The sequence below is a fragment of the Taeniopygia guttata genome, chromosome 1A (assembly GCF_048771995.1).
Source record: "Taeniopygia guttata chromosome 1A, bTaeGut7.mat, whole genome shotgun sequence".
Taxonomy (NCBI): domain Eukaryota; kingdom Metazoa; phylum Chordata; class Aves; order Passeriformes; family Estrildidae; genus Taeniopygia; species Taeniopygia guttata.
In genome coordinates, this window is record NC_133025.1 from 31,692,817 (window position 1) to 31,705,999 (window position 13,183).

A 13,183-nucleotide genomic window follows, 5' to 3' on the forward strand; every position below is an offset into this window, starting at 1 on the left:
TTTCTGTTTCCAATAAATTGTTATTATCTCAGCCTGTAATCTCTGCTTTTTGTGGAGTGAGGGAAGGGTAGCAGTTTATGGTTTTGGGTTTTTTTTATTCAGAGTGCTAAATTGGGGAATACCATTTTTAAACCAGGATAACAGAGAAGATTACAGTTACTGTGACTGTGTTCACAGTAACTCAAAATAGTTTTTCTCATCTGTACCATGTTTCTATTGAAGCAAAAGTAGCAAAATGTTCATTAAAAAGCCTAATATGTATAAAACGTAGATATATATTTAGATGCACATACATGCCTATAGCCAGCAATTTGCTTTGCGAATTCACATCTATGGTGTCTGCTAGCATTTTTCAATATCTCTGTGCAAATTCTTTTTTCTTTGCTAAATAAATTTGCTAAACTTTTCCATGTAATGCATGTTACCTCTTCTTTGTGGTAAAGGAACTTGACTGTGCTGTGTAGTTCTTACCATACTTACATACTTGCATGATTTGTAAGTGGCCTTTCAGCTTTCTTTATACAAGAAATAGTAAGCTCTTACTTGAACCTGAAAAGATTGCTAAATGCAAAATTCCTAAACATGAAGGGAAACAATGAAAGATTATTTGCACTTCATGTTAGGAAACAGCAATATTTCAATATCTCTGTTCAGGAGGACCCTAAAGAGACACTGCACAGCAAATTTTGGTTGATGGCAAAATTAATTGGATGTGGAAGAAGAAAACTGATTAGGTGTTGAAATAGATAATGTTTACTGTTTAAAGTCTAGAACAGTGGACCCCAAACTTTCTCACATTGTTAAATTTTATTATCAAAAATTTTTATTAATCACTCTGTTACTGGGGTGTGATAGGACATGTAACACAAACCATTTGTAAAGTAAAATGATTCTCCAGGAGCAGTAATAATTAAAGGTAGTTTGCCTGTATGATAGTTTCTCTTCTGTGTAAAATTATATATTTGCTTCTTAAGATTCATAGTTCACTCAAATTTAGGTCAAGAAAGTAGAGGCCAATGGGACAAGGCTAGCAGGTTTTGTGGTGACTGCATTCATAACCACACAGTTACAGTTACAGCTCTTATGGAATAGAGCTGGATGGCCACAGCAGAAGAGAAAGGGGAGAATGCTGTTGGCCTTAGGTATGTGCATGAGAATGAAAACTTAGTGTATAAAGGCAAGGGCATGTCAGATTAATCAAATTCAGTTTCATCCTAACATAATAGCAAAAGATTTGGAACAGACAAGGCAGCAGATTATGAATACTTTTAGGAAGGAGAAATAATGCATATGGTATCTTAAAAAATAAATACAAATCTAAACATCACCAAAAAAAATTGGTATCTTGATCTTAAAGAAATTCTGGAGAAAAGGGTATAAAATGTAGTTATCACTGAACTTTGTAGAAGCCAGACTGTGATAGCAGTTTAATCTGGATAAAAATACTGTAGAGTTGAGATTCAAGATATAATTTCTTTATATGAAGTGTAATGTTGATAATAATTTGTGGGAGGAACATCTAGTCCTCTGTCAAAAGCTGACCATTTATTGTTTGTGTTGATGTTGACTCAGAGGAAGAAAACAAGCTTTCTGGTTCTTGAAAGGCATCAGACTCCTGAACTTTTTCAAGTTGCACCTAAATATTATAAATAAAACATCAGTAGCAGACAATTCTTTACTGAAAATTCCCTCTCACTTTTTTAAAGGGCTGTCTTATTATAGAGATTTAACTTTAATCTCCTGAATTTGAAAATCAGGAACAGGAATTAAAGGTGACAATTATTCATGCTAAAAAGGGAAATGTTTTTTTTTTTTCAACTTGCCTTTTTTTGTCCTCTGATAAGGGTTATTGGCAGTCTTGCAGAATTGTACCTAGTGCTGTTAGAGTGATCTTTAATTGACCCCAGTTAAAGTCCTCACTGGTAGGAGGTGCTGATAATGGTTAGCAGAACAGAGAGAAAAACACTGTCATTTCACAAGGCTGATGAATGCTGGTGCGTTACCGTGAATGAGGTAGGAAGTAGTAGAATGCCAATAATTAATACGTATGTCTTCTTCCTTTTAAGGTATCTAGTGGATAGTCGCTGGTTCAAACAGTGGAAAAAATATGTTGGTTTTGACAGCTGGGACAAATACCAGATGGGAGATCAGAATGTGTACCCTGGTCCTATTGATAACTCTGGACTTCTCAAAGGTAACTGCCTCTCACTGTGAAATAAGCCTATAGTATATTAAGTGCAAATTGCCACAAGTAGTTTATCTTTTGAAGCTGGCAGTGTAAATGAGCCTCAGCATACATAAAGGTGAAAATTTTGGTTTCTTTGCAGACCATGACAAAGGAACTGGAATAGATTTCCCTAATAAATCACTATTTTGTAAATACAGTTATTGGAACTTCTTTGTAATGGTAACAAAATATGTAATAATGTGGAAATTCCTGGTTTATAATGAGATTTTGAGCTGTCTTGAGAACTGAAAATTAGTCAAGTTGACAAAAAGGTGGCTTGAGTTCACTGTTATTTCCCTTTTTTTGGTAGCTTGACAAAATTAGTTGATTTAAAATAAGATTTTTAAGTTGAACTCTAAAACTTAGTTCTGTAAAGATGCCCTAAGCCCGCCCTTTAGTTCTGGAACAATTGAAGAAGTGCTGTTATTTAGTTCAGTGACTTAAGTTGTGTGAAATAATAGAGGATAATTTCTTATTTTCTTTATGGTCTTGTAAGGATGTTAAACTCTGTCTCAGGTCTGACTGACTTCTGCTGAACTGTAGCCAAATTTGTGAACACAGATCTCGGAATACTTTTCCAATATTTCAGTCTTTGCATCAAATTCTGTATTTAATGTCCAGTATCAAAATACCATTAAAGATGTTAATATTTAATCTAGCAGATACAAATTTAGTAGATAATTGGTTTTCTTCTTTTCAGTTACAGGTAATGTAATAATACTGACTGCTTGTTCTATTGACACATAATAATACCAGTTTTGCCAGCTTCACGGGGTTTATGATGAACTCGTGACTTTCTTAATTCAAAACTTCTGTAATTAGTATCTCATTATTTTACAAATTGAATGTTAAAGATGATTGCACCTTTCATATAGCTTGTTGTACCACATTCTTCTAATTGTCAGTGTGAATGAGTATATCTGACACTTATCAGTGCCTTTGTAGAAAGTGTTGTCTTGTCCTGTACATCTATATGTTCACTTCCATCCAGAAACTTTTAAGTCTTTTTCCTCCAGGTGAGTGTTGTGTTTTATTTTCTGAAATGTGAGGATTTAGCTATTTTGTACATTCTTCTAGTAAATCGTGCAGTGAGGCAGGGTTGTTCAGGTGATACATCTCACCATCAGATGTAGCAACATCTTTTTGTCTTCAGTGGGGTAGCATCAGCTTGTTCTCTCTTTTGTCTTCCCCTTCAAAAATAGGCGATTTCTAATTGTGCAAAACACTGTTTAGTTCATCCGTACCATTTATAACTTAATCTACATACCTGTTCAGACTATGCTTAAAGTTACTGTTGTTATGAAGCCTACTTTAGGGTTAGCTGTCCAAATCAGAAGTCATGTTAGCCATTTTCCTGAAAGCTTCTGAAAACCTGTATTGTGTTGTTTTGACACTACCAGTGCCCCTTTCAAAATAAACAACATCAGGGGTTGTGGACCTTGCTTTTTGCTCATTTAAGGTTCTAAACTATGGTTCCACATTGGCAGTGATTCCATGCATCCAGTTACTCTCCAACATCTACTGTTCCTGTGTAAAGGTAGTTTTGAAATTATGGGCATTAGTGCCCACAAATAATAGCTTTTTCTTTCACCCACTGCAAAGCAACGATTCTCTGTACTAAGTTTTCTATGTAGCATAAAGTGACCCTGAAAATGCTTGGATTTTGATCTTGTCTTTGGCAGACAGTATGCTCTAGTTGCTGTCATGCTGCTCTCCTTAAAAATGTGCATCTGATATAAAGAATAAAATAATCTAAAATGGGCATGCTTTCTCAGATATTCTGCAGTGTAATGCACTGATAAGGAAAACTGTAATTGAATTCACCGAAGAGTGATTCCAGGAAACTGAAGTAGTATGTTTTGCTTATAATACTTAAATGCTTCTCCCTTGTTTCCAGAACATTTGGATGAAGTGAGAGCAATGAAAACTTGACAGGTAGAGATTTCAGTTAATCTCAACATGTGCAAAAAAAAGTCGAATGTGATGTAATGCACGTGTCTTGTTCAAAAGAAGAGATACATCGTCAAAGTGGGCACAAGGAAGTAGGTATTTAGGGTAGTTGATGGTTCATCATAGAAAACAGTGTTGTATATGAGGGACTGAATTGTCAGAATTTGGGTATCTGTTTCGTGGTTCTAAAAAAATTATACTAGAAGAAATATTGGTATTTTTAGAAGGACGTAATAGAATACAAATTGCACCTTCTCACCATATAAGCATATATGCTGTATGAATCTTGTGAAGAGTTATGTAGACCTGAAGAAGTGCTTGTGGATTTCTCCCCTCACTGTGCTCCTAGCTATAATGTGATGCTTCCAGACAGAAGGACAGCTGCCCTAAATGTTTGAAGCTCATTGTGGCTCACATCTGGAATCACCTCTTGGACCTAAAAGATAGCTACTATTGATAAGGATTGAATGAAAGCTAAAAGCATGTGGCTTACCTTAAGAGATTCCAAGTTGTGCTTCATTCAAGTGCAGCATCTCCCCTTCTCTGCAAAGGATTTTGTAGTGACTGTATCCAGAGCACATAGGATCCTTTAAATAGGAGGTTGTACTATGCTACTTTCCTAGTCTGACTTAGGGTGAATTACTTCAAACTTTGTCTTGAATCGACAGTTAACTACTCATTCTCATTTTCAGCTGTGGAAATATCCATGATGATGTGGGAATGTGTGAAGTGAGTGGGAGAAATGAATTAGTTTCTCTGAAAGCTAGGATGGTGTATGATAACAAACTAGGTGCTTGTAATTGCATGAGGATATAAAGTTGTCACTCAAACAGTAAAGGAATACCACCTGTAATAGGTGTGCTAAGCATAAACAGGGTAATTTGCCTACGTGGTTTCCAAAGACCACCTTGGATGCCATAATGCTGGTAACATAATTGTGACTCAAAATATTTTGCCTGCTCTTTACATGAAAAATGTTACATTAAAAACTCAAGTACAGAATTACAGTATTCAAGTGAAAATAATCTTTTTTGTATAGATGGTGATTCCCAGTCTCTCAAGGAACATCTCATTGATGAGCTGGACTACATCCTTTTGCCAACTGAAGGCTGGAATAGGCTAGTGAGCTGGTACACACTGATGGAAGGTCAAGAGCCAATTGCACGCAAGGTACTCTTTAACTACCTGCTGGGATTAGTTTGATTCAGGTGTAGTCCTGCAAATATGCAGGAGCTGCACAGGAATTTATTAGCAGAATTTTAAGTCCTGGCCTGTGATAATCATATAGAGAACTCCTGCTTTAGTTGCTTATTGATATCTTTTTTTTGTTCAAATATTCGAGGCTTAAATGTGTAATATTGAGGCAGGGGGATGCAAAGGACATAATACTTTCTTTTTCTGGAAGTAAGTTCTGTTAATATCTCAAGAATTTGCTTTAGAAACTTGTATGGTTGTTAATGCAAATGATTTTGTAATTAGGTAAATAATTCTAAAACTGTATTGACTATGTTAGTAAAAAGTCTAGCTCTAATAATGTTAACATTGGTGGAGTAATTGGTAGTTTCTTTCTGATAAGCACTCTGTGCTCAGCTGCTTGCCAAGGGAGTTATTCCTTTAAGCAAAAAGCTTACCACAACACAAGTAGTAGTCCATGGTATGGTGGATAGTGTGGCCCTCCATCAATATGAGATACTAAAAAATTAACATCTTTAAATTTTTTTGTTTGCTTCAAGCACATAACACCCTTATTAAAGGTGAGAGAACATTTCACCAGTTTATTTATCATACAATCTTTTTTTTTTGTTTGTGTAATTTCTTAAGATTTTCAACTTTGTGATTATAGTTGCATCTTCACTGGACTTTTAAAATACTTTTTGGTATATTTATCCTTCTTGTATTGACTACTAGGGTGTATTCTTTCAGTTACAGGGATCTTTATTTAAATTATTTTAAAATCACTGAAAAAATATTAGGCTTAGAATTTAGTTTTATGATTTCTGTTGTAATAAAAGTTTTGTTTCCTTTTTATGACATAAGTATGGTATAACTTCTGCATGCTGGCTACTTTTAAAGTCCACTCCTCAAATAAATGGTAGATATAGCTGTAGAAGAAGTTTTGTAGAAGAAGTCAAAATTAATTTGGTTAGCAACAGAAGTTTATTAAAGCGTTTTATAATATTTTCTCTAATATAATAAAACAGTTTTTTGGTTTTTGGCTTTGTTTTAAAGAGACATGCCTGAAATGTCTGTCGTTTTGTCTAGTTCTGTTAGAGCAAAAATTCATTAAAATAACTGCCCTCTTTAAACATATATCTGTTATCAACTTGGTATTGTTTTTTCTGAAAATGGATTTCAGTAAAATGCATACTCTTCCATCATCATGGTAAAGTAAAAAGTCTGTAATTTTTTTATTTTGGGAGGAAGCTGGAAGGAGAGAGCAGTGAAATTAGTAACTTCTATTCCACTTGGAAGTAGCTAACTGGAAACATGGAGTATAATGAGCGGCCAGGTAAACTGGCATAGCTTTGTTATTTTCTGCCAATATGAACAGCAGTTATCCTCTGAGAAGCATGTTCCAGTTCAGCATTTTTGTTCCATATGCTTTTGTCATTCATTATTATTTTTCCTGTCTGCCTTTATGAGTTGCTTTTTTTTCAGAAACGTGGTATTATACTTTTCTTTCACTCCCTTTGTTGCAAAAGCAACATTTTTGAAATGTGGATCCAAATTTTAAATTGATAAAATTTTGTATTTGATCTACATCAAATAATGTTAAGACCTTTTGTAATAAGTTGTACTCCCACTAGAGTGTCAGTTTTTATTCTTAGAAATGTGTTAGCTGCACTGTATAGTTTTGTTGCCACTGCCAGTATTTTGTTTTGACTGTAGTAGCTGAAAACTACTAGCTGCTCAAATTAAGATGCAGTTTTGTTTAAGTGCCATCACTGACAATCATTAAAGCTAAGACAAGGAATGAAATAATTCACTAATTTTTTCATTATTTTCCTACGGGACATACACATAAGTTATATTTGTACAGGAGATAGCAGATCTCTCCAAGCAAATAGCTGGTGGCTTTATTTTAACCGTATTTGTCAGATGTATCACATATCAGGCTGATGGTTATTTTTGGAGTAGTCTACATGACTATGCAGTTACTTTGGAAGATCAAAGGGAAAAACATTTAAGAGGTGACCCTGAATATCTTTTTCTACATTTTACTTCTATTAAAAACCAAAAAAATCCTGTGTATTTAACTATTTCGTAATCTGTGTTTCAAAAATGAACATAGAATAAACAACTGTAATGAGTAGGTAAAATTTCAAATGAATGTATTCATTATTGGAATGTAAGTAGAAGATTTGTAGGTTTTGTTTAAAAATGTGATATCCAGATTTTATTTGTGTGTATTATATTTTTGATAAGTACTCTTTTAAGTGTGAAAACTAGTTCTTGGTGTTCTGAGGAAGTACTATACAATGAATGAATTTGTAAATAAAAGTACCTTTTGGGTGGTTTTACCTTCTGGTCACGTAACTTTGGATTAAGGTTGCATATTTGTGATTTCTACTTTCTACACGTTGAAAGACATCGTGTTATACACAGGTAAGACAATCATCATCATGAAAAAAAGTACTTTCTAGCTTACTGTGTTTCTAAAATGTTATAGGAGAATTTTAGTTCTCATTTTTTGCATTTATTAAGTGTTTTGTATTGCATGAGCTTCTGTTTCTTGAAGAGGTCGCAAATATCTTGAAGTATATTCAGACTGATTGATATGTGATCTCATTCTGGTTTTCAGGTCGTTGAACAGGGTATGTTTGTAAAGCACTGCAAAGTAGAAGTATATCTAACAGAATTAAAACTGTGTGAAAATGGAAATATGAACAATGTTGTCACACGAAGATTTAGTAAAGCTGATACAATAGGTATGCATAACTATTTTCTAAAAATATGTGATTGGTACTTGTATGTGGTAGCAAGTTCTAAATAAATGTCTAAATAAAATGATTGATGGGTATTTTGACCATTAAAAACAATGGGAGTTGTTTTGTTTGGGTCAAGGTTAAAAGTTAACAAATTGGAATATTGAGGGGGTTTACTACAACTGTAACAATATAATTGCATGTTTTATTATCTAAGCATCTGTATTAACCTTAGAGGTTTGAGCTTTTAAGAAAGTGAATAGTGTGATGTTGTTTATTTGATTTTGTAGTACTTTTTCTTGGCTTTTGATGTTTAAGAAGTATATTTTTTATGTGTTTTTCAACCAACACATTCTAATCATATATATAAAGAGAAGGATATACAAAACACAAGAAAGAATTTAATTAATAAATTAATGCCTAAAGGTGACCTACAAAAGCAGTATTCTTCATGTTGTGAAGTGGCAGCCCAGGCACAATCTTTTACAGTAATTGAATCCTCTATTAAACCTTTAAGTACATTTATTCTGACTGCTCCTTGAGCAGTCTGTCACTGCTTGAAACAGTGACAGTATTTTAACAAGATATTTGACTTTGAAAATAACAATCAGAACATTTTCAAAGATACTGCTCCTCATTTTTTGGTGTATTTGTGCTTGTGTATCTGAGATAAGAGTCTTTCAATCGTCTGTATTTGTGCAGTTTTGTACTTCACGCAGAATTGTGCCCTTGGCACTGTATGTCCAGCCATCCCTTTGTTTACATTTGTTGACAGCAGTGTATTTTTTTTAGATTTTGCTCCTCTTCACATTGAGTAGTGACTTATATGTACCAGCCTTTAATTCTTTGCAGATTGCTTGCTTTAGAAGTAGTAATTTTACTTTGTGAAATGTCAATATTTTAAGTTAGAAAAAGAATCACGCCTTGTATAAGAATACAACCTTTTAAATTGTTTTAAAATTTTAAAAATTCTAAAAATTTCACTTTTAAATTGTGAAAATTCTCCACCAAACAAGGTTTGTTGTTAATTTGTCTTTTTGAGATGTGTTTTAACTTGGGATGTTGTACTTCATTATTTTCTGAGGAAACCAGAAACTTGGAAAAAGCAATTTGACATTGTCCTTAGGACAGTGGACAATGTCCTTAGGCCATTATCCTTTAACATTGGGCCCTTAGGACCAAATGCATGTTATTTTGCAGCTATATTGAATTTAATTGTATCACTGAAATTATAGGCAATGGATGAATTTTTTTTTTCTCTAATCCAGAAGCAGGGCATTTTGGAATGACAGTTACTTTAAGATATATTCATTCTTCCTTAGCAAAGAGAGGATTAAAATTATGAATAAATTGTTATAAAAGATAATAAGAAGCAGTCAGAGTTCACTGGCAATCCCTTTCCAGACATTGGCCTTGTTTGCTTTCCTGAAATGTGCATGATATGCTCCTGGAAGCCTTTAAAAACATACCTCTCCCAAAACTGAAACTTACTGTGCAGAGTGCAAAGCAGAGCTATCCAAGCCAAGGCATTCAGAAGAGTTTGTACCTTAGAAGAAGAGCTAGAAAAATTCAACCCACTTTAAGAGTGAAATAGTAACTGATCCCTCTTATCCATTCCTAAGATTGTGATTTTTTCCCACCTGCTTCTTACCTCTAATATATTTAAGGTAGTTCTGGAATTCATCAAATACACAGCAGAAATGTTTATTATATAAATAAATAATATGCAAGAGGGATCTTACAGAATCTTGATTATTTTTCACTCTTCCTTGTATATTCCAGTAAGGGATGCATTTTTATTATAGTTGCAGAAGGCTTATAGTACAAAAGAGTCAGTAACAGCCCCACAGAACTGAGTAGACACAGGGTAATATGGTCTTTTCAAGAAGTTTTAATTTTTCTATCCACCATCATAGATTATATTATTTACTGCACTCAAAAAATAAGTTCAAGACCTTCCTTAATTCAAAAAAACAGAGAAATATTCTTAGTATAATGTAATATCCCCCCATCAATCTTCAGATGTGTGTTATTCCTGGAATACCTTTGCTTTTCCACTCCAATAGATGCTAAGCTAAGCTGTATTGATAAATCAGTACCAAGTCAAGGGCACACCTAATAATGCCAGTCATTATCTTGCAATGGTACTGGCCACATCTGACACATTCTTTGGACCTTCTTGGGAACGTCCTATGCCCTTGCCTTGGAGACAGTGTATGCTGACTTTGAGATCAGTTTATGACTAACTCTCTTGGGGGAGAGGGGATTAATTCTAAAAGGAAAATGAGTTAGACAATAGATGTAGTTGAGGCAACTTTCCAGCCAAGATGATGATTCCAGAGAGCATCAGAGCTTCCAAGTGAAAATGAGTTAATGATCCGTTCAGGAATTTTAATCATGTGAAAGTATGATAGAACTAAATCATTAGCCTAATATTTAAGAGTTCTACAAAACACAGCTTGTCAGAAAGACTGTTTGTGGCCTCAGTTATGGACAGACAGGAGTCAGATTGTGTCTACAATGCCATAAAACAATTGCAAAACTGAGCTGATTAACTTCACAGAAGATTATACTAGTGGCTCTGTATCTAATGGACTTTTGCTAGTAAATTGTTGTAGTAAATGGCATTGATTTATCTCTTCCTTTGGTCTGCTGCAGAATACAAGAATGTAATGCTTGCCACCCTTGAGGACTTTTTAATCTGGAATTGGTGACTAGCCTTTTCCTTCTTTAAGAAGGAGGGATTACTCTTCCCTAGTTCAGACTGGCGTCTTAACGTTAACTTAAAATCTAAGAGTTTCCTGTAGCCAGCATTTGTGATTGCACTGACTTTAGGAGCCAGGATGTATTTGTATTGGGATTCACTGAACTTTTTCAGCATCTCATCAAGACTGTTCCAAGTAGTCTTTAAAAATAGTACTTCAAGCGTGCAGTTGTTTTTATTAATAAGTTGTATGATTTTTAACAATATAGGTTATGATCTGTATGGGAGCTGTAACTTTTAACTCTAAAATTGTACTGTCTCAAATTGTCAGTATGCAGCTGATGGAGTGAGAGATATCTTTAAAAGGCAGTTCTTCCTGTCTCTTTTAGACATCATGCTAGTACTAATCATGTCATGCATTGGATGTATAACTAAAACTCGCCAAAAAAAGAGTTGGGAGTCACCATCCCTGGAAGTGTTTTAGAACTGAGTTGTGAAACTCATTGCTATGGTTTAGTTGATATCCTAGTGTTTGGTGAAAGGTTGGACTCAATGATCTTGGACATCTTTTCCAACTTTAATGAGTCTGTGATTCTACTAGAGGAGAGCCCCATACACAGTGTGACTCAGACAATACCTATTTGATATGTTTTTATTTATGCTGGAACAGGCACTCCACTTTACTTCATAAGCCAGCACTCCAGTAATAGTTGGGGAGGGGAGGAAGAATTATAAAGTGAGCATTGGTTATATGTTCATGGAAGTACAAAAAGAATCTTATTTTCACAGTCTTGAAATTGGCATAATAGTCAAGTGGAACATGCTCTTCCCAGAGTCTTGGATATAATGTGTAGTCATCCAATAGGATTGATTCTTCCTGATTGTAATAGTTCTGTTAGCAAAGCTGAAATGTGTTAAAAATTAACTTAATAAATGTTAGCTTAGAACTTGTGAAGAAAATGACCTGCAATGCTCAGAGAATTAATTGCCTATTAATCTATATTAATAGAATGAAAAATGACATTTTGTAAATTCTTCTTTTAGTGAAAGCCATTGATAAATCTAGATTTTCTACATTTTTTACGAGATTGTTGCTGACTAGTTTTATTCTTCTGTTCAGATATAATTATTTTAATTCATTGGCTGAGAATTGATTCAGACAGTACACGATTTTTTTTTCGAGAGCCAACAAATCAGTCTGTTGCTTTGTTGATATCACCTACCTTGCCTGTATATCATCTCTGTTAAAAAAACAGCTGATCCTAACACTTGCTTCCAGACTAAAATGTGTGATAGCTAGTATAGAAACAAATGGTATTCAGTTGCCGACAATATCTACAGATATTATATTGGCCCGTTGTCATACATTTCACAAGCCAGTATCTTTTGCAAGGTGCTTTTAAGTTTTGGGTCTTAATTTGGCTTTTCCTGTTTAACCTAGTGGAAGAGAAAATAATCTTGAGTAAAAGGGAGCAAGAGAAGCTGACACACTAGTGTTTTGTCCTTAGATTTTGGAGAAATGTCTTTCAAAGAGCTTACAGGGCCCATTTTTATAGTTGTGCTTTCAGTGATCATCAGGAATAAAGTGTTATGATTTTTGGCTCCTGTTTTGTGTTCTGTGTTAACTGTTATGAGACATAGCTTCCATGGGCCTTTGTGAATCTACCAATTAAAAAAAGCAGCTAAGAGGGATTGCTATGATACAGCACTGCACATATTAGTTTAAAAACCAAGTCTTTAATAAACTCTGCTTTTGTGTAAGGAGAATAGTGTTAATTAAAAACTTCTTAAATTTCAGGTAGATAAGTTATGCTACCTTAAAATTATGTAACACTGGTTATATTTCTGTCAGGTAGAGTAGGAGCTGGTAGACCTTTCTTTGACTATTTCAGGGACATAAAATCTTTCACCTTCCTTTTAGAACAAATTTATGCACTTCAGTTTTACAGAGCAGTGATTTTTTTTCTTGTGGACATGTGAATTAAATTCACACATTTATTATAATAGTGCAGTTAGTACTAATTGCACTCGAATATGGGTAGAAGTGTAAAAACCAAAAAGGGTTGATTTAGGGAACAGAATGACTTCTTGCACTTAATTTTGCTCACTGGTCTCACTTCTGATAATTTGCTAACTCCCTACACTCTTCTATTAGCATACACAGAAATTAGGAGATGGCTTCTGTCATCTGTTACTTGCCAGCCTCTCTTTTATTTGGTCTGCCTTGCTCAGGGATTCAGTCCTCTGACTGTTTCCATTTTAAAGGCAAGCTAACTAGCAACTTCCTGCTTGTCCTACGAAATTATGTAGTTGCACGGCAATTTCTACAGTTTCTTTCATATTTTGAATATGAGGAGATGAATTCTGATGCTTTGA

At 34.3% G+C, this 13,183-nt stretch overlaps 1 protein-coding gene across 3 annotated transcripts in view; it reads left to right on the plus strand.

Annotated features, from left to right (window-relative positions):
- Positions 1–13,183, plus strand: part of USP15 (ubiquitin specific peptidase 15) — a 61,453-nt gene that overhangs the window by 8,862 nt on the left and 39,408 nt on the right. For all 3 annotated transcript variants that reach the window (XR_012053138.1, XM_002186846.7, XM_002186872.7), the window contains exons 2-4: positions 2,067–2,194; positions 5,217–5,347; positions 7,980–8,106. Coding sequence is in view for 2 of the 3 variants with exons in the window: in XM_002186846.7 (XP_002186882.1) it covers positions 2,067–2,194; positions 5,217–5,347; positions 7,980–8,106 (386 nt within the window). In the remaining variant the exon portion in view is untranslated. The remainder of the gene's footprint in view (positions 1–2,066; positions 2,195–5,216; positions 5,348–7,979; positions 8,107–13,183) is intronic.